Consider the following 22,497-nt stretch of genomic DNA (forward strand, 5'->3'; position numbering starts at 1 on the left):
CAGGACTCATGAGCAGAATTACCTGACCCATGATTTGGAATTAGCAGCCGTAGTGCATGCCCTTAAGATTTGGAGACATTACCTGATTGGAAATAAGTGTGAGGTTTACACCGACCACAAGAGTCTGAAGTATATCTTTACCCAGCCGGATTTAAACTTAAGGCAAAGAAGATGGTTGGAGTTGGTCAAGGACTACGACTTGGAAATTCATTATCACCCCGGGAAAGCAAACGTAGTAGCCGATGCCTTAAGTCGGAAAAGCTATGGACCCGAGGATGACCATCTATGCGAGGAAATGGCACGATTAAATGTGCACATGGTTCCTCGAGGTTCCAGCCAAGTGCTAAACGTCCAATCGAGACTAGAAGATGGGATTAGAGAGGCCCAAAGATCGGATCAGGAATTAATGAACATCTGCAAGCAAACCGGAGAAAACAAAGCGCCAGGTTTCAGAGTGGACGATAAGGGAACCTTATGGTACGAGAATAGGATTTGTGTACCCCAGAATGGGAATTTCCGGCAATTAATCATGGACGAAGCCCATAACTCGGCTTACTCCATCCACCCAGGATCCACCAAAATGTATATGGACATAAAACAAAAATATTGGTGGAATGGAATGAAGGCGGATATTGCAAGATTCGTGGCCCATTGTGATACTTGCCAAAGGATCAAGGCCGAACATCAGAAACCGGCGGGATTATTGCAACCCTTGCCTATCCCGGTCTGGAAATGGGATGAGATAGGAATGGACTTTGTAGTGGGTCTACCCCGAACACAGAAAGGACACGATTCCATATGGGTAATAGTGGACCGACTCACTAAATCGGCTCATTTCATACCCGTACGAACTAACTACGGTGGAGAAAAGCTGGCAAAGCTTTATGTGGAGAACATAGTCAAGCTACACGGAGTACCTAGCAGGATTGTCTCAGATAGAGGGACCCAATTCACCTCTAGGTTCTGGAAAAGCTTACACCAAGCCATGGGCACCAAGTTAGATTTCAGCTCTGCATATCATCCATAGACGGATGGACAAACCGAAAGGGTAAATCAGATTATGGAAGACATGCTGAGAGCATGTGTCCTGACCTACGGAAAGGACTGGGAGCAGAGTCTGCCTTATGCGGAATTTTCGTACAATAATAGTTATCAAGCCAGCCTGGGCATGTCGCCATTCGAAGCCCTCTATGGAAGAAAGTGCAAAACTCCCCTGATGTGGTCGGAAGTTGGGGAGCGTGCACTAGTAGGACCCGCGCTCATAAAAGAAGTAGAAGAAAAAGTAGCGGAAATCCGCGAGAAATTGAAAGCGGCTCAGTCCCGACAAAAGAGCTATGCGGACAAGAAGAGGCGGGAAATAAGTTTCAATCCGGGAGAATTTGTCTATCTCAAAGTCTCACCCATTCGAGGGACACGAAGGTTTCAGGTACAAGGAAAACTAGCCCCTCGATATATTGGACCATATCGAGTTCTGAAGAGAGTCGGAGCAGTAGCGTACCGACTGGAGTTACCAGAAGAAATGTCGGATATACACCCAGTATTTCATGTCTCGCAATTAAGGAGGTGTTTGAGAGTGCCCGAGGGAGAACCTGTGCCAGTGGAAACAATAGACCTGCAGCCGAACTTGCGATACCAGGAAGTACCGGTCAAAATTCTGGACACTGTCACTAGGAGGACAAGAAACTCCGAAGTACGGATATGCAGAGTCCAATGGAGCAGACACGGAGTAGAAGAAGCAACATGGGAACGCGAAGAGGCGCTAAGGAAGGAGTTTCCCCATCTATTTAGGAGCCAGTCGAATCTCGAGGACGAGATTCATTTAAGTGGGGTAGGTTTGTAACGCCCTGAAAATTTCAAATCTAAACTACGCGTTAGGGTGCTCCGACTAAAAACTTATTCACCGTAAAACCCTGACCCTCTCTGCCACACGCGCGCCGTCACATCCCCCGTCCTGTGCCGCACAACGCCCGGCCTCCCCCACGCGCGCCGCCTCGACCCTCGCCACCACGCCACGACAACCGCGCGCGACCGCTGTCCGCAATTAGCGCCGGCACTCCTCGTGCAGCGAGCGATTTCCGCGCGCGCGTGGCCGACCGGCCACGGTCGCCGCCGCAACCGGCACCAACGCGCTTTTCCCCTCTCTCCTTTTCCTTTTCTCCCTCTCATTTCCTTCTTTTCTTTTTCTTTTCCAATCTCTCTTTTTTTTCTTTCCTTTCCTTTCTTCCCTTTTTCCTTTTCCTTCCTTCTTTCTTTTCCCTTCCCCCCTTCTCCTCCCTTCTCTTTCCCTGCTCCTGAACGCCGCCCGGCCCCGGCTCCCAAGCCACGGCCACCTTCCTTCCCCTGCGCGCACGCGCGCCCCTGGGCTCGACCACCCGTGCCCGCGCGCGCGCGCCTCTGCGCTCGGCCGCGCACGCCCCGCGCGTGCCCCACGCGCCGCGCCGCTCGCCGCGCCGTCTGTCGCTGCCGCGCCCTCCCTCGCCACTGCACCCACGAGCGCGCGCCGCGGTGAGCACCGCCCCGCCCCCCCTGGCCCGCGCCACACCGGCTGCCCGCGCCCACGCGTGCGCACGCGCGTGCACCGCGTGCCGCGCCGCCCGCCGTGCCGCCCGTCGCTTCGCGCGCACGGCCGAGCCGTGGCGACGCGCCGCCCGCCGCTGCCGCACCCCGTCTCGCCGCCCGCGCCGCCCCCTGTGCGCACAGCACCCGGCCCCTCCCCACGTGCTTGACGCCGCCTTGACGCCCGCGCCCCGTTGCACGCCGCGTCGCGACCCGGGCGCCATTAATGGCCGCCCGGAGCCGCTCCGCCAGCCACCACCCGCCCGCCCACTCGGCCGCCTATAAATAGGCCCTCGCGCAGCCCCTCGTTCCCCCACAGCTCCCACCGCCGCCTCCTGCCTCTCCCCGCGCCCCCATCGCCGCCCGCCCGTGCCGCACCACCCGCCGCCGCCGCCTCCCGTCGACCGGCCTCGACGTGCCACCCCGGCCCGAGGTGAGGGCGGGAATCGAACCCCCTCTTCCCCCTCTCCCTTTTCCCCACGCGCTTGAGCCACCCCGGGCCTCGGCCGCCGGGATTGGGCCGGCGCCGAGCCCCCTTCCCCCCCCTCCTCTGTTTCCTGCGGCAGGAGGAAGAAGAAGGGGTGATTTTGCACTTAACCCCCCCCTCCTTTCCTATTTGGTTAAGAGCCCTTCCACCCTCATGCTCTTTTGCAGAAAAGTCCCTTTTTGCATTTTCTTTCAAACCAAGTCCCTCCACTATATAAACTTATTTCCAAATAGGCCCCCCACACTTTTTTTTGCTGCACCCTAATACTTCTAGAATTTGCAAATAAGCCCTGTCCTTTCCAGGAAGTCTACAAATGAGCCCCTGGACCCCTGGATCTCCCTTTACCTCATCATTTTATGTGCGAAACGATCTCCGATCGACCCGAAACTTTACCACGCCCTTTCTAGTATAGTCCTAGCCATGCCATTAAGAAACCACCTAAAAATATTACCCCTATCTCCATAACTAAATTATTTCCGATTCAAGCTCAACGATAAAAGCTTTTAGTTCTTGCGCTTGATTGTGTGTCTGTTTGTTTGCGTCGTAGGACACGGAGTGAACGAGGAAGGTCCCGACTGTGACCAAGCGATCGAGGACCAGTTCTGCGACCCCGAACCCGAGGGACAGTGCTTCGATCAGGACCTCCCGCAAGGGTTTGACGATGGCAAGTTCAATTCCGCCCTTTGATGCATGTTTCTGTCCTAGTTTTTATAAACACAATCCAGTGGCCTGTTTTATAAAATTGCATGGTTTTGCGTGCCGTAAACATGGTAGGATAGCCACCCTTGTTGTGATAACCATACCTTGACCACCTGATTTTATAAAGAAAATGCGTGTGTGAGGGAAGGGTTAAAATGTGGTTTTGAAAGATGTGTCAGACGGGATGGATGGCATTTCTGTGTGAATTGCCGTCGGTGTGCTCGTACCTGTGTGGTAGGGCAAGGAAGGGAGATATCCATCCTGTCACCCCTAAGGACCGAGTTGATGTGTCATCTCACCTAGCTTCCTGTCGTGCAAACCACTTCACCGTTGTATGGGCAACGGCTTAGCATAAATCCCACTAGATAGCCTGACAGTCATCAGGAGAGCTGAGAGCAACGGGTGATCAAGGAGAAGGGATAAGCTCTGTGTGACTTATGCCCCGGTTAAACCTCGAAGGTAGGTCGAATGACCCCTTGATGGATCCCGTGATGGCTAGTCACGTCTAGCTAAGGTGGGTAATGGCTTTGCTGGGATCTGCGCCGACACTAAGGTGATCGTGTCGTGGTACCCCACCTGTGGGTAAAGTTGCACACCTCTGCAGAGTTAAAAATCTATTCGAATAGCCGTGCCCACGGTATTGGGCAAGTTATGGTGTGGTCACATAACTAGTGTTTCTCTCTGGAAATGGATGGGCTTGTGTGAGTTGTTTGGAAAGTGTCCGGCAGTTGTGCCGTGTGCTACGGCGGACGGGGAGTCCGGTAGCAGTTTAAAACTTGGATCCCGTGTGGATCAACATCGTGTGTTCTTGGTGCCAGAAAACTCGTTTTGGAAATGGTTTTTAAACGAACCCTTGCATACAATTGAGTTTTTCGCAAATGAACCATAACCTACCCTTGGATCGTCCTGTGCATATGATTACTGTTATACCCCCTCCGTGGGTGCGATTGGACTTGCTGAGTACGTTTGTACTCACCCCTTTCTTACTTTTACAGTGGAAGACCCAGACTACGTCCCCGAAGACAACGAGTAGGGTTTCGTCCTGCACCCAGTCTTGCCTGTGGTTGAGGCCACCGTGGAGTTCCGCATGGCGCAAGACTCTGATGATCCTCTTTTCATAGCTAGTATAGTAGTGTGGGTTTTAGTTGTAATCCTCGCGATAGTGGCGCTTCACTGCCCATTGCCGCGTAGAGTTGTACGGTGATGTACCATCTGATGTAATAAAAGTGTTATCAGCCTCCTGGGACTGATAAATCAACACTTTTAAGTCTTCCCTGATGGGGGGATGCTTCAGCCGTTGCCCATACAACGGTCAAGTGGTTTGCACGATAGTGAAGTTAGGTGAGATGACACATCAACTCGGTCCTTAGTTGTGACAAGATGGATATCTCCCTTCCTTGCCCTGCCAGACAGGCACGAGCACTCCAATCGGCAAATCACACAGAAATGCCATCCATCCCATCTAAACCCATCTTTCAAAATTCCAAATTTATCCCTCCCACACACGCACACATTTTCTTTATAAAACCAGGTGGTCAAGGAATGGTTATCACAAATCAAGGGGTGGCTATCCTACCATGTTTTCAGCAAACAAAACACATGCAATTTTATAAAACAGGCCAATGGGTTGTGTTGATAAAAACTAGGACAAAAACATGCATCAAAGGGCGGGATTGAACTTGCCATCCTCAAATCCTTGCGGGAGGTCCAGATCGAAGCACTGTCCCTCGGGTTCGGGGTTGCAAAACTGGTCCTCGTTCACTTGATCACAGTCGGGACCTTCCTCGTTCACTCCGTGTCCTATGACACAAACAAATAGGCACACAATCAAGCGAAAGAACTAAAAGCTTTTATCGTTGAGCTTGAATCGAAAATAATTTAGTTATGGAGATAGGGGTAATATTTTTGGGTGGTTTCTTAATGGCATGGTTAGAACTATACTAGGTAGGGCGTGGTAAAGTTTCGGGTTGATCGGAGATCGTTTGGTACATAAAATGATAAGTTAACGGGGTGTTAGGGTCTAAACAAGGGCCCAGGGGCTCATTTTAAATGGTTATGAAACGGAAAAGGACTTGGTTATAAATTTCGGAAACATTTGGGGCATAACAGAAAGGTGCAAGGGTTTATTTGATATTAGATTTGTATGGTGAAGGGTGTATTTCGGATTATCAGAAAGGATAGGGTTTCTTTTGCAAAAGAATGTAAAGGGTGGAAGGGCTCTTGAAGGAATAGGGGAAAGGGGAGGGCCTAGGGGCAAGTTTCCCGTTTCTTCTTCCTCCCATCGGTAGAGAACAGAGGAGGGGAGGGAAGGTCCGGCGCCTGGCCGATTCCGGCGGCCCAGGGCGTGGCGGCAGCCGGGGTTAGGGGCAAAAGAGAGAGGGGCGCAAGGGGATTCCATCCCCGGCCTCACCTTGGACCGAGATGGAGCGAGGGGGCGTGCCCACGGGAGCAGGAGGCGGCGGCGCTAGGCGGCTCGGCGTGGCGGCGTTGGGGGCTAGGAAGGCGGCGGGCAGTGGCGGTGGAGGCCGTGGGGGAAGGGTGAGCGGGGCGAGGGCCTATTTATAGGCGGAATGAGGCGGTGGGGAGGAGGGGGCCGTGCGGTGGGCGGTGGCGTTCGGCTGCTTGCGGCCGTCGTGGAGCGGCGTGTGGTGCACGTGGGTGCAGTGCGAGGCACAGTGCGGAGCACGGCAGCAGCAGCAGCGCGCGCGGCGGGTGGCGCGGCAGGCGACGGGCGGTGCGGAGACGCGCAGGGGAGGGCGCGCGCATGCGCGCACTGCGCGGCGAGGCGCGGGCCAGGGGTAGGGGTGCGAGCGGCGGGCGGCACGGCGTGGCGCACGGCCACGCGTTGCGCGTGCGCGTCGCGGAGGAGGCCGGGGCAGGGCTCGTGCGCGGCGTGGGCAGGACCGGCGCGCGGCCGAGCGGCGCTCGGGAGCAGAGGAAGGAGAGAGGAGAAGGGAGGAGAAGGGAGGAGGAGGGAAAAGGAAGGAAAGAAAAGGGAGGGAGGGAAAAAGAAAAGGGGAGGAAAAGAAAAGAGAAGGAGAAAGAAAGGAAAATGGGGAAAAAGAAAGAAGAAATGGTGGAAGGAAAAAGGGAAAGAGAGAAAGGGAGAAAAAGGGGTGACGCGCGCCGGCGATATTCGCGGCGGCGACCGCGGCTGGTCGGCCACGCGCGCGCGACGTTCGCACGCTGCGCGAGGAGAAAAAAAGGGGGGGTGGCGTGACAGCGGTCGGATTCGGGTGTCGGTTCCAGGTTCAGGGGAATTAGGGCTTCGACAAAAAGGTTTCTGAAAAAGATATTTTTAGCGTGTGATTTCTTTGGTAAATTTTTCTCGGATGTCACACCTCGCCACTTATCTTGGAGTTTCCTTGGATCAATTAAAGTAGAAGTTAGTGCACACACGTTCCCTGTGGATTTGATACCCTTGAATACTCTCGAGTGAAAGCTACGACAGTATCCGTGCACTTACAGATTTACTCGCAGTTGTTAAAATACCAGATGTTGTCCATCGTGTTGTGGTTCAACAACAATAGCTTCCATATCATCCTAGCAAAATGAATAAATCTCAGTCTTGAATATTGGACTTAGGTTTAGTTTCACTAGGACTTTGCTGAGAATAGGGAAAAACAGAAACAAGGACTTACAATCGCTATCTTCACAGATTCAGTAAAGCCAATTTCGCTGCTGCAATGTGTCTCCTTGAACAGATCAATTGCAGTTGGCTCGGTATGTTTGTATTTATCTTGCTTCTAAAATGATGTGAACGGAAATATATATAGTAGTACCATATAACTCCTCTAATAAAGGAAGTACTTGCACCCAAACATGATGACCCTATGTTATCAAAGAATGTCTATAAATATCACATTTGAAGCAAATAAAAAAATTATTAAAATAGCTACTAAAACCTGCATGATAGAATGGATACAAAGTAGAAAAGTAGACATATCATAGACAACTCTACTAATAACTGGATGCAAGGATGTGAATAATAAATCACAAATGTAGGGCAATTTCCAAAGAAAATAGTTATGTCAACGTGCATGTGATAGTCATCTAAAAATATTCCAGTCAAACACATACACAGTGGTTTTGTGATGCAATTGCTTGCTGCTTTTCTGTTTTTTTCTTCTCTACTTAAATAAATAAGAATGGATGCCATTTTCTTGTTGCACGATCTCTTATGAGTTGGTAATTGCTGGACATTTCAGAGAATTTCAGTGAAGTATCTTATGGCTGGTACTTTCTTACCACGACATAAGTTTTTGCAATAAAGCACTGAAACCCTATCCTCTACTGAAACTGAACCTTCTCGTGGTTAAGTTTGTTTTTGATACACTTGTCCTGTAGATCATAGAACAAAACAAAGTTGTAGGAATATTATAGCAAGACACTTTGACACAAATCAATCTAGTTAATGGAGAAAAACAGCAAGTACTAGAAATCAAGGAAGCTGATATCAAGATCAGCCTTATGACCTAGTGGTAGAGGTGCTGAAAACGACTGACCCAGTGTCACAATTTAGAGGTCATATGGCAAATATGTTTAGTCATGAGGTGAACTTCAGTGATATCACACAGTACAATGAATCTCTAGGAACCATGAATGTACAGAATTGGTATGTAGAAGCAAACAATTGAAGAGGAAAAAAAAGAAACTATAGTTTTCTCAACCTAAGATTGATCATGGCCTAGATTCATAATTTCAGAATCTGAAATTCACATGATTATTAGCACTGGATTTGCAGAAAAGCAGATCAGCTAGGTTCCAGTTTACATGTTTATTAACACTGAACTAGAGCAGAAATACATGTACAAAAATTCAGTGCCACTTCACTAAATTCATTTGCCCATGAGTGACTAATACACAGGGAGGTGTTGCACAAATAACAGACCCAATCAAGGTTGAATCAATATCAAGCTAGTATGTATGCGTCATACCTTGTGCTTTGGGCTTGACCACATCTCCACCAATTCTCTCCATTGTTCATCAGTCATTTGCTTAATAGGTTACGTTGTCCTCACTTGATTTGCAGGTACCCCATCGAAGTACTGCTTTTTCAGCCTATATCTCAATTGCCGTTGCCCACACTTTAGCAAGTCAGTGCATGCTTCATGCAATGCCTTACTGTTGATGTCCATGGTGAATTGTCCCTAACAAAACAACGAACAATAGGATTTCAGCTGCAAAGGACCCAAAGAAATAGGATTAACCAACTAGAATTGTAATTGACTTACAGCAAGTTTGCCAATGTACTTTGTAATTTGTCCCTCATCCTTTGTAATTCTTCCATTGTGGATAGATTGGTATGTGCTGCTTGAGTATGATCCCACCCTCCGATGCAAGCTTTGCCGCTTGAATAGGTGGCTCCGGTCTTCTCTTCCCTTCAGAAATTTGGATTGGTATCTTAGTGCCTAACCCTCTGCTTAATGAATCCAGCCCCTTGCCAAGATTTTTTTCCCCTTTGCACTTGTTTTCTTGTAGCAATCAATGCACCTATCAAAATTTCATCAATATAGTTAGTGACAAATAAAAACTACACAATAAGTAAGTAGCAATATTAATCTATGAATTGCAACTAGAGTTCGCTAATTTTAGAAGAAAATCTTACTAATCCTACTTGTAGGTACAACAATGGAATTTCATATGCTAATTAATTTAGTAAACAACATTCCATATGCAAACTACATCTAGAAAACCACTTGCCTTTATCGCCAATGTCGATCTGGTTCTCATTCTGTAATGGAGAATTAGGATGTTCCAATGCATCCTGTGTGGCAGCCGTGAGGCTTTCGGAGGGCACTTGCTTTGTGACTGCACTCCTTTGCCTAGTGACTCTAATAGGTGCCTCTTCTCGATCAGTAGCTACCACTCTCTTAGATCCTCTAGGTCCTCGAGTAGAGATGTTGCCACCATGGTTGGACGTATTTTTATGTACACCCTTAGAAATATGAGAATCCTAAATTGGCATTATACAACAAGATAAGATGCAAAAAATCAGTGAAAGAATAGACATAAAGATAATAGTCATAGGACAAACATTGTAATGCAGAGAAGAATGTGTACCTTGTTGACCTCCTCTTGTTCAGAGCCCTCACTGCCCTGAGCATCATACAAAGATCCTGATTCTTGAGAAACATCATCATTGCTCATTGAACTTGTATTGTTAATCATTGATGCTAATGTAGAAAGCCCAAGCCTTTGAAACATTTGATTATTCTTCATCATATTTTGAGCCCTCAAGTGCTCATAGTCAGTAAGTGGAGTTTCTATACATTGATTAAATAAAATGGTAAGTATATGTGAAGCAGATGAAACTATAGCTGGTAAATCTAGAGAACTACTAATTTTATACATTCATTAAATAAAACAATAAGGAGCTGATTGAACTCTCACATGGTCTGAATTATGTAATTTCAATGTAACTGAAGAATTAAAAATAACTGAAGACTAAAAATTTATTCCATAAAACTTGTACTGTCCGTAAAGTAGAAAGCATAGTAAACTACATAAGCAATGAACACCCCAACTCCAAACTAAAAGAAACTAGAATAAACTGATGCAAAATACTCTGTGTTTAACTGGAAGGCCAAATCAGTAGAAGAAAGAGCCCTGCAGATGTGAATTTTGATAGCAAAGATTGAACACGCAAGAAAAATTAGGAATAACTATGCCATTTGGAATAGCCATACAACACTTTTTTCTTTGTGCATAACATCTTCATACGTGCCTGTTCACAGTTCATTAGATACAGGGACGGATGACCCGGTATGGCAAGCTATGGCAACTGCCATACCTTGATTTTTTGACAAGTACCATCAGGTCTTCCACTGTTTTGTCGCCGGCAGCCATAGGAGCTCCGACTCCAACATTCTGAGCAGAGGAAGAGGGTGCTGGGTGCAGGGAGGAAGAAAAATAATATTGGGCCATGCGAACCATTATGTGCGTTGAACTGGACCGACGGATGGACTCTTTTTGTTTAATGGGCCGGCTCCATCCATACATGCCCCCATCAAGTTTCACTTGACGCTGCGACTCCTCGTCTCCTGAAACACACGGGATTCCCGATCGAAGATGTAACGACGAGGCCGCGAGGCAGCAATCTGGTCTCTGGCCGTCCACCGGTGCGATGGCGCCGCATCTGGCGAGTCTGCGATGGCAGCATGCTGTGCTTGTCGCCGTGTCTGGGGAGTGTGCGCCACGTCAGCCACGGCCAGCGATTGAATCAGCGAAGAGTCTAATACGAGAGGTACATAAAGTGCAATTTGAATAATTACATTTCATTTTTCATTTGTTTTCTTCTTTGCTTTGGTGAATTGATGCTACCGTTCTAAGTGAGTAGATGTTGGATCATCTTTCTGTTCTGTACTTCTAAATTTCATGCTCAGTGGATTATTACATTTTGAAATGTAAATTACATACTACTTTTAATTTGAATCTTAATCTTTCGACAATTCGATGACCTCGCCATACCTTTAATTTTTTCTATCCTCCACCACTGATTAGATATCAGGGTTTCTCAGCTTCGCGATCCAGAAGCCTCTGTTTCGCGATCCAAAAGCGGCGGCGGGCATGCTGGTAAGTCCAGACTACCCTACGATTAATGGAAGCAGTGATCATAAAATGATATTTCGTATGTCAATATTTTCCAACAAGTGGTTGTAGCATAGTGGTATGTATATGTAGACCTGGTATACAGCTCGCCAGTTCAAGTCCTCTTGGTGCATGTTGATTTGTTTTATTACAAAATGATGGCAATTTATTTTTGCAACAGTGCATGTGAGTTTCTTCTTCGACCCTGGCCTGTTTGGACCGCACCATGCCTCCGCTTGGTCCGTAGCAGTTCACTGATTCACAAATACCCAGCTATTAAATTCTACTAAAGCAAGTTGCAAATTCCTTCACTACCACGACGTAGCCTAGTGGTGGGAACTTTTGTGAAAATTATGTTGGTTGCTGGTTCGATTCCTTGTGCCGGATAAATAGAATTTTATTTTTCCATTTTATTGTTGAATTATATGTGGGACCGAATTTGCCACGTAGGATACAAGAGACAACATGGAATCCCTTGTGGCAGTGGGACCAACCTTCCTACTGGGCCAGGCATGCCAACGTGGATAATATTCAGTTTTTCTCAAAAGAAAATTATTTAATCTTTATAACAAACATTCATCGTCATATAAAATTGTCACAATTTGACACCAGAGCAGATTATGACGATTTTGAGTCGGACTTAGTGACGAAGCCTATATTTTTGTCACTAACTTGGATTGACTCTTGTAAAAGGTCATAAACATAATGATTTAATGATGAATACCTCTATTGTCATCAGCTATTCATCATAGAGCGTCCTATATATTGTAGTGCCCTCTGGCTCGTGGGGTCCACGCGTCAAGGTCTTCGGATCCACTGCGGCCGTGCCGGATCTGGTGAGGCGCTTGCACGTGCCGCCACGTGTGTGTGAGCTGGGTGCGTGTGTGCGCAGCGGTGGCGAGGTAGCGGCAAGGCTGGCGAGGTGGTAGTGAGGCCAAGGCGGCTCGAGGGCACGGTCACCTCGCGCGTGGCGGGGCCCATGGCACAGTGATGGTGAGGTTACGGCGGCTCAGTTCGTCGTGGCGAGGCTAAAGGCCCAACCCTGCCTGGTCAGGGGACGCGCTCACGCATGGGCTGCAGGTGTCCCGGGGCCGCGGCGTGGTCATGCTATGCTCGCAGGGCACCCGCATCCTAGGCCCGCGGCGTGGCCATACCGTGCTCGCAGGGCACCGGCATCCCGGGCCCACGATGATGACGCGACGGTGAGGTGAGTGACAATGGTTAAAGGGGGTGCTCGTGGACGCGATGGGTGCCTACAAGCGAAAAGTGGGAGTGGGAGGCCTTGGGTTCTTGCTACGGAGGGTACTTCGGCGGTCAAGCATCCGGTCGGTCGGCGTAGCTTGGCGTTCGGCCTGGGATGCATGGCGGCATCAAGCGGCAACAGGGAGCAGGCGTTACAGTTTAGGCACGGGCGCGGGTGCGTGCGGGGTGGCCAGGTGGCCCTCCTGCCTTGTTGCAGAGCGGGGATGGCTCGGCGCGGCGCGGCATGGGCGAGGGTGCGGAGCGACATCAGGCGTGAGCGGAGCGAGGTAGGGGGGGTAAAGCTAACACGCAGGATCCGCTTGTCAATCACCCGGTGTGGGGAGGGAGGTAGGGGTGTGGTGCAGTGAGTGGTGCTGGGCTAGGCCTGTCTGTGGGCCGTGCTCGCTTGGGTTAACAGGCTGGTCCGGCCTTTGGCCTTCGGCCAGGCCAGGCTGGCTGGGTTGGGTTGCGCAGTGGGTTATGGTTTGGGCTGGGATGGGCTAGATCTATTTTAGGGTAGATTAGGCTAGCTTTTGAATTTAAATTTGAATGGCCGATTCAAATTTGAATTGCACACAATTTAAAACCAATCAACCCAAAACAAATTCTAATTAAATTCAGATAAGAACCAAATTATTTCACACTAACAATGTAGTCTGTAATTCAAATTTTAATTTGAATTACTAGGAATTCGGGAAAGATATGGAAGATACCCTTAAGTTGTCTCTAGTTGCTAGCATTTGCACAAAAGGTTTTTGAAATTCACAAAAAAATAACTTATAGTCATGCCAAAAAAGTCGGCATGTTACACATGTCATGTCTCCAATTTGGCAAAAATTCCTACTTCTTGTACCTGCATTCAAATATACACCAAAGCTCGAGGAACCTTATTAAATTAAAGGAAATGTATGGAACTTTCCTTATCCTCTATTAATATCCGAGAATTTGGAGGTTGGATAGAGATATCGACTACCAACAGTTGAATATGTTTCGTAGTCGCCTACAAAGTACAAGATTGGATCTGATTACAATCATGACTTGCTAACCACCTACTAGAATCAATTCGTATCCTTATGATGCATGCCGCCTTTCGAGATGGGCCGCCCACCTCCGTCTCATAGAAATATAGAATTGGCCCGCCTCCTCCTGGGTGAATGGGGGATCATTTAGGCGTGTCATGGCTGTAACGATTTGAACGTGTACTTGAGATGCAAATAGACTCCAAATAAACATCTCATGCTTCATGAGTTAATTTAAATCCACAAAATTTAATTACTATATTTAAATAAGGATCAAATCACGATAAAAAATGATTTGTAGTAATGCCTTTTTTTCTAAGGGCTGCCCAAAAGTTAACCCGCTCCTATAAATAAAGTGGGATTACTTTAGCATCCTACCCACCTCTGTAAATGCAGTTTTAGGGGTGAGTGATGGCGTCACCTGCCCCTGAAAATGGTGGCCATTTATAGGGCGATGACGCCATCACCTGTCCCTAAAAATGGTGGCCATTTCTAGGGTGGGTGACACCATCACCTGCCCCTGAAAATGATATTTCTAGGGGCGGATGATGCCACCACCCGTCCTGGAAATGGTGGCCATTTCTGAGAGCGGATGATGGCATGACCCGTCCCAAAAATAATTTTCAGGACGGGTGATGGCACAACCCACCCCTACAAAAGATCTTACGCAAATAAATTCATAACTTTTTAATATGATCTGGGATGAAGTCAAACTTTATATCAAAATTGTTGAGGTTGATTAGATCCAAATTTTTGTAGTTGATAACTTTTTATTTAAGATCATTTAATAGTCCAACATATTATTATAATTTCTCTAGTTTTAAAATGTAGAAGTTTTAATTTTTTTCAAACAACTTCAAATGTAAAGTAGCTCTCTATCAAAGCTGTAGTGGTAAGATCTAAAATTTTATAGTTTATACATTATTCATTTATGACCTTCTAGAATCACAAGATCATTTAATAGTTGTGGCCTACACATAGCTATGACTATACAGTATCTCGTACAAATCAAGTCATAGTTTGAGATTTCCACAATTTTAACATTTATATAAACTGAAATATAGTAGGCATATTTTTTTCTGTATTTATAGTTCATAATAACGGTACTGTAGAAATTTTACTTTTTTATTTGGAATAAAATAGAAAAATATTTTAGTCACAAGTGATGACCTGCCCCTACAAATTGATTTTTAGGGGCGGATGACAGCGTGACCCACCCTCATAGAAATAGATTTCCAATTACCCGCCGCTACGAACAGCTATTTCTAGCTATGAGAAGTAGAAGCGGTAGAAATATGTTTTTACCCGCACCTAAAAATTACTTTAGTGGTAGTGAATTTAGCAAGTTTGACTTGAGTTTGACCTAGTGTTGATGAGTTCAAATAATTACTCAAAAAGTTTTAATTTTTTTTGGATTTTTGCATGTTCCATAAATACGTGGGATGTTTTAAGTAGCATACTAATGAATTTAAGTACTCCTCTGTCCTATAAGATAGCCACTTATAGAGTTTTTTAGACAGATTAAGAATGGTGAGTAAAAGTCTATATTAGCCTTCTTTAGTTACTATGCACTAATTAAGAGAATAATTATGGCTTTCCTATTTGGCTTGCATGCAGATCTGCATGCTATAATTAATTTGCATGCAAGGAGAGGTATTTTAGACCTATTGTACCACAAAACCCACTTGGGAACTTAAAATTAGCTATATTATAAGATAAAATTTGAACGCTAGAAGTAGCTATATTTTGAGATAGAGGGAGTAGCAAACTAGCTGCCTGGCCAGCATTTCATTACAGATGGATCACCTGACAAGTGCATACTCGGTTAGCTTGCAATTGTCACGCGCGAGTTGTGACTAATAAACTTGCTTGAATCAATTAGAGGCTCAGAACAAAGTGATGAAAAGTACACTTCATATTAATTTACCGGTTAGTGGCAGGTACGGCCTGGTAGCCCATATACTATATCTATTATTTGGATACTTCAAAGCACATCACGTCGAAGCTGCTCCAAGGACAAAGCTACGTTACAGCTTTTCTTAATTATTACCATCTTTTCTGGAGCTTGCATCCAACAGTTTCTCCTAAATCTCAGGCTAAAGTTTCAGTAACTGATGACGCCTTTTGGGTTCTGAAAAGGACAAAAAGTCTGAAGACAAATGGAAGACACAGCCTCATCATGATCTCAACTATATTCTGTGGAGTGTTAGTACTCCCTTCATTCTTATTTATTTTCCTGTTAGATGATGCTCTACATACTGATGAAAAGCGTATATCAACTTGATGGTATTGAACTCATTTCAAAGCAACGCATCTTAAACTTTTATAAATAAACTGTTTAGTTTCCTGAACTTTTCTTAGAATTAGTAACATAATATAGTTGAATTATAGCAACATAATCACAGATCGATCAAGGCATGTCTCTAGACATCAGAGAAACGTAGTACGAATGCTGCAAAAGAGTGCGTGGTTGCGTTGGACTACAAATGGATAATCGGCCAGGAAAGGTCAAGACGAAAAAGGCCAGTGGGGCCGTTAAATGATATCGACCCCGGAGTATATGTTTGTCCGAAATGAATATTCAGATATTTTTTCATTGCACTGCAAACAATGCAATACTTGGTAACATAAAAATGCCGTTGCTTATATTTATAGGCTCTCAGAGATGAATTGAAATTATATTATTTGTGTTAAAGATGCTAGAGTGATTTATTAAGAAGGTGTGAAAAATTTTACCCACAGTTAACAGCCTCAGTAGTCCCATTTCCAAATAATAACCTCTGGTTATACTGTCAATCATATAGCTTCTATTTTGTGGTCCATTATTTCCTTAAAACATCGTCTATATTTGATCAGGTGTAATTCGAAATCTCTTGTCTCCAAAATATTCATAGAAATTGATGTGCACAACATTTAGCCTCATTTGAGACTTTTGAAATGTTATTGGTCAAACTTTCCGTTATTCGCCGGTTTTAAGTCACTTTACGGAAATCTCAGATCACGCTCCAGTTTTTCCGGATACTGTCTCCTGTTTTTACTGAGGATGCTACCGCAATTTTAAATGTTTGCTGGGTTCATATATGTACCCAATAGGCACGAAATTAAAGCTAAGTAATTTCTTTTACAAAATTAAATCATGCATGGCCTGATTGGAGAGATAGGATTTTAATTTCTATCTATCTGATGAACGTAAAATTTGATACATTTTCACTTATAGCACTCAATGCAATATTATGGCGCATAGGTATATACCAATCAAACAAACATTATCTTCGGTAGAGAAGGGGTGATATGGCTTGGTGAAAGTGTGTAACTATAGTGATTTATGTGCCCTTTAAGGCGAAAAATGATTTATGTGTTTGGGCCACAAAATGTTTCTTCTTCTTTCCTAGGTAGTAGTGTTAATTTACATTTGCCTTCCACGCATATGCGTAGACAAAAGATCTGATATGCAGAGCCCCAGTCATCACATTGTCAAACCATGGTACAACCTATTTAGATACCATGCGTGGCGTGTACAATCAACTATGCAGCGTGTCACATATCAAAAAGTAATTGCCGTGCATAGCATGTGATAGCGGGACCTGGTAAAAAGGCTAAAAGGCCGCATAATCCCATACATGCACGTAAAGCTTGGTCAAATTTGTATTACCAGGATCGAATAATGTGAGAAACGGCACCCGATGAAGCGTCTAAAGCCCTTACATTGGGTTGAGTCCCATATACTATGTCTCTGAGTTCACACGGCTCCGAGACGGTTTCCGGATGCAGATGGTGATTGTCGCCTCCTTTTGTAACCGTACCAATGTGACGAACGCATATAGTGATGAGGAGCTGATCGTAGCAACACTATTTCCCGCACTTGATGGTATTCCATTCCTAAAAAAAGGGAAGCCATCCAGCATTCTTGGAAGAAAAAAAATATAAGCTAGCTATCTAGCATCTTCTGTATGACTAGCAACATGCAATAATACAGATGGTACATATTGTTAACGCCTATATTTTGTGCTCCATTTGACGGTTAGGTATCAAGAAATGACGCAAATAAAAGAAGTGCAACGAATAATCTCTTGATTGTATATGGCATATATGGTTAGAACAATTCTTTACATATCGTGAGAATTTGAACCGGGTCGCTTAAGTTAAATTTCAAGAACTGGTGCCATAAATATTTACACGTTGCGTGATGACCAAAAACTTTGTAGTATTCGGTGATGCAGTAAGTAGATTACACATCATACAATTAGTAGATTTAAACCTGATTAACGCTAAGAATTAATTATTCTCAAAACTTTGAATCAATTATCCCATTGCAAACTATTGCACACAACAAAGGTGCTATATATACACATAGTGGGCATAAAAAGACATTTCATTATCTGTAGGTCACTAAGAAAAACCAACGAACCTATGTGTAGGACACTACAAAAATTTCTTACCTGATGTCAAATAGACAAGAAAAAACATGTGTGCTACAAAAAAAAAATTATTGTCCTACTGACAAAATAATAGAAATGTAGTGCACCATAGACAAATTTTCTATTTTTTAATATCATTAGAAACGATAAGAAAAATAGTATTGCCGCATTCACTACACAATTTTTACATGAATTGAAGTTAGCTAATATTCTGTATTAAACCATACAGAAAAAGACTGATGGTCGCACACAAACCGCGCACAACGCTGCTACAAGAAGTGGTACACTCCTTTTTGTCACATGAATAGCCTAACTAGAAACTAACTCTTTTGTGTCAGTTGTGACAATGTGCTTTTGTAACCATATAGACTGGTGTTAAATCATATTATTTTCTTAACATATAAGTTGATGCGATAGAAATAACCTAGCTGTGATTAAATGCATACTGAATTTCTCGACACTGCTAGTTATCAGAAATTAATACTAGCTATTCTCTCAAATATATGTATGAAAACCCATCGCTCATCGCCGGAGCACAATAATGGTATTATCCTATCTTTCGCTAAGTCCATTGTTACGAATATGTTCCAAATGAAATAGTCTATTATTGAAGTCTGTCTAAGATGCCAAACAACGATTTTAGATGTCATTTCTTGTTAGAAAATTAAATTGCATTGTGCTAAAATCACTGTCATCGCTTTATGTGTTGTAAATTGAGTAGTAAGATCACAGCCTACAGTTTTATATTATTTAGCAGTGCAACTAAAAAGATATTGTTTGGAAGCACAACTAAAATATGTATAGTGCGTTTTCGATACCATTTTTTCTACTAATTAATGTTAGCGGTTATCGCCAAATCATACCGGGAAAGCCAGGTTGTCTCACACCAACCGCGCGCTTAACCCCTGCTACAGGGAGTGGATCTGCTTTTGTGTCATGTAGCCAAACTTGTGACTACTTCCGTATCACAGTTGTGTTAACATTTGTACTTTTGCAATTATATAGATGATTATCTTTTGTTGCATCATATGTGGCTGCAAATGATAGCAAATGAGAAGCTTTGAGCAAAATCAAACCCAATGGATCGTCAAGAACTAAGAAATGGTATGCGCGTATAACGTGTGGATCGAAGAATGTCACGTTAGCATCACATGGGAGGGAGTGTGTGTGACGAGACCCCTCAAGAGTGGCGTGGTGTAGAGAGTGATGGTGTAGAGAGAACAATCGGAGGAAGAGAAGAGGATGGGTGCAATTGGCCTTATTTCCGGTCTTCTCCTCTGCTAGCCAAGTACAGTTTGCTTCATGCAATATTCTAAGCCCCCTGGAGAAAGAGGAGTGTAGGCCATGGCAACCCTCCCTACCTTGGCTTGAAAGTTTCATAAATACGACGACGGGTCCAAAAGAGGCACATATTGAAGAGCAGTAGATAGACCTAAAGGAATTCAAGCAGCACCCTAAAAAGGTAGCATAAAATCAAGCAGTAATTAAAGCCTTCAGCCTGGTAATTAATCCATATGGCCTATATATACACACCAACACCACCCTCCACCAATGGGACAAACAACCTAGACATCACTTAGCTTGTGCACTTGACATCTTTGCCCTCCGGCCGCATCCCCTTGTATATCTGCAAGCCATTTCCCACCCCTCCACCACTTCGTCCTGGACCCTGATCGATTCTCCAATCCTTGCTTGTTTTAACAAGCCTGAGCGCTACCTGGTTGATCAGGAGCGTAGCTAGCTCCGGGGCCAGGCCAGGCGCCATGAGCTCGTCGGTGCCTGGGGCGAGCGCGGGAGGAAGCGGCGCTGGCGGAGCCGGCGGCAGCAGCGGCGCAGGGGCAGGAGGAGGAGGGCCGTGCGGTGGCGGCAGCGGCGGCGGTAGCGGAGGGCCGTGCGGGGCGTGCAAGTTCCTGCGGCGCAAGTGCGTGAGCGGATGCATCTTCGCACCCTACTTCGACTCGGAGCAAGGCGCGGGGCACTTCGCGGCGGTGCACAAGGTGTTCGGCGCCAGCAACGTGTCCAAGCTGCTGCTCCAGATCCCGCCCCACAAGCGCCTGGACGCCGTCGTCACCGTCTGCTACGAGGCCCAGGCGCGCCTCCGCGACCCCATCTACGGCTGCGTCTCCCACATCTTCTCCCTCCAGCAACAGGTACGCACGACAGTAGTTCGTGGAGTAGTACTAGTACAAAAGGACATGTCTACCACCGTCATCATCATGGTTTTCGTCTTTCGCACGATCCAAGCAGACGCATGGGCAGACGAAAGATCTTGAGTTGTTGTTCATTGAAATTGCACTTCGATCAGGTTTCGGGGACGGGGAGGGGGAGGGGTGGGGGGGGGGGGCGTGTGCGGGGCGGGTCGCTCTTTTTCTCAAGGAAGGAAGGCACTGGGCCTTGTTTCTGGTGGGGAAGTAAGGATGGCAAGCCAAGCAAGGGGAGCAAAAGAGGCAAGCAAGCCTGCCAGGGATCAGAGTTAATTTGGAAGGGACTTTCTGTTGCAACAGATGCGCACATCTCATCTCATCCATCTTTTCATAAATTCCATTGTCTACTCTCTGATGATAATTTATTGCATCTATCGCATCATTATATATCTGGCTCTTGCCTTTTTTACCTGTCATGAAACCAAGAAGGGATGAAGATCTGGTTTAGCTTGATTTCTTCACCCAAGAGTAAAAAAAGGGGATTGAGACTTATTAGCATCGATCCCTAGTAGTCGTAGTCATAGAATAAGTACCTACCATACCAGCCACCCAGCTCCCTTCTTTGAGAGAAATGATCATTTTCTGATCTTTTCAAATCGAGTATAAAGCATCAGAATCTAAATTGCAATTGTTTTGTCAATACGTTCCGTGATTGTACACATTATTTGAGGATACTATCTGAATATCTAGCTAACTTTTTTTCTGTTTGATTCATGTCACCATTCCCAAGGTGGTGAACCTCCAGGCCGAGCTCACCTACCTGCAAGGCCACCTGACCACGATGGAGCTCCCAACACCACCACCATTCTCCGGGCAGCCCCAGATGCCAATGACCGCCGCCTTCTCCTCCGTCTCCAACCTGCCATCGTCATCCAGCGTCCCAGCTTCCGTCGACTTGTCAACCCTCTTCGACTCGCAGACGCAGTCCCAGCAGTGGGCCTTCCAGTTCCAGCAGCAACAAATCCTGCAGCAGCAGCAGCTGCTTCAACAACAGCAGTACCTCCAGATGGGAGAGGGCTCTAGAAGGGGCGCCAGTGGCAGCGGCACCGTGGACGGCGGTGACCTGCAAGCGCTGGCGATGGAGCTCCTGGACCGGCGTCAGAGGGTGGCTGTGTGCTCGCCGCCCAAGCCGCCGACACCGGCCACACAGTGATGGAGCGCCAACCTCTTGCTAGGTGGACTGATTGATCAGGAAAGAATCATTCATTCATGCATTATATTGCTGGAGTTGAGAGCAGAGTCGGAGAGTGAAGAATTAAACCTGCTGAATTTTATTTGTGTTTGGTAAGGAGAGGTATAGAATGAGGCTGTGATCAACGAGGAGGACGAAGACGATGATGATGTGGGGGAGATGGTAGGTAACAGGCATCGCCCGGTTTTCGCGTATTAGCTTTGTTCTTGACCGGGGGCGCAAGGGTGCCCACTTGCCCCTTTCTATATTGCCTGGGAATCTGCTCCAAAGGAGGAATGAAGCCTGGGGGAGAGTTCTTAGCTGTAGCCTAGCAAATGTTAGCTTCTGTTACTGTTCCATTGCAACAGTTCTAATTAGAATTAAGCCTGATCGATCTAATTGCTGCCGTACACCTAGCTAGCTCTAAATTCTACCATCTGCTCGTAGATTGTTTCATTTCTTATCAAAAATTAAAGATATACCAAATCAAAATAGGCTTAATTTTTTTACTAGTTTTCTGGTATCTATATTGTAAGAATTTTGGATTTAATGATAACTCAAGATTATCTGTCAAAGCAAAGAACTTTTGTGCTTGATGAACTAGAGAGTATCTCAGGGCGTGCTTTGCTATCAGCTCGTATGTCAGATTTCTCTCTCCAGATCTCCTAGGAGTATACCTGGGTTCTGTGATTGGACAGTGCTTGAATTGATGAGAGAGAGAGAGAGAGAGAGAGAGAGAGAGAGAGAGAGAGAGAGACGAACCACACCAGCATTGTGGGACAGCTTTGACTATGACCATGCATGTTTCTCTTCCTATGTCTCTTGAAGTTATGTCAAATGCCCTTGTATTCAGGACTCCTTGTTATCATTGTTGGGAAAAGACAAGCAGTTGGGGTATAAATAATATGAGACCATAGGCAAGTGTTGGTCTTCAAATTATTTTTCTGACTTCACTACTCGTGCGTGGTTTGCATTCTAATGAAGTACAATGTGTATTATATTCTAAACTTCGTTCTATACCGACTATATCACATAGGGGTTGTCAAAAGGAGACCATGGTGCACTACTCTAATACTGACACATCTGGGTATACTTGTGTCGCTCTCAGTTT

General features: G+C 45.7%; 1 protein-coding gene and 1 pseudogene across 1 annotated transcript; one reads left to right on the plus strand and one right to left on the minus strand.

Annotated features, from left to right (window-relative positions):
- Window positions 1-5,530: 5,530 nt before the first annotated feature.
- On the minus strand, window positions 5,531-12,508 carry LOC112873026 (annotated as a pseudogene).
- Window positions 12,509-19,774: 7,266 nt separating this feature from the next.
- On the plus strand, window positions 19,775-21,368 carry LOC112873027 (LOB domain-containing protein 30-like). Its single transcript, XM_025936057.1, has 2 exons — window positions 19,775-20,161; window positions 20,946-21,368. Exons 1-2 carry the CDS (start codon window positions 19,775-19,777, stop codon window positions 21,366-21,368), a joined length of 810 nt encoding a protein of 269 aa, XP_025791842.1.
- Window positions 21,369-22,497: the final 1,129 nt, after the last annotated feature.

This window comes from Panicum hallii, chromosome 9 (assembly GCF_002211085.1).
Source record: "Panicum hallii strain FIL2 chromosome 9, PHallii_v3.1, whole genome shotgun sequence".
NCBI lineage: Eukaryota > Viridiplantae > Streptophyta > Magnoliopsida > Poales > Poaceae > Panicum > Panicum hallii.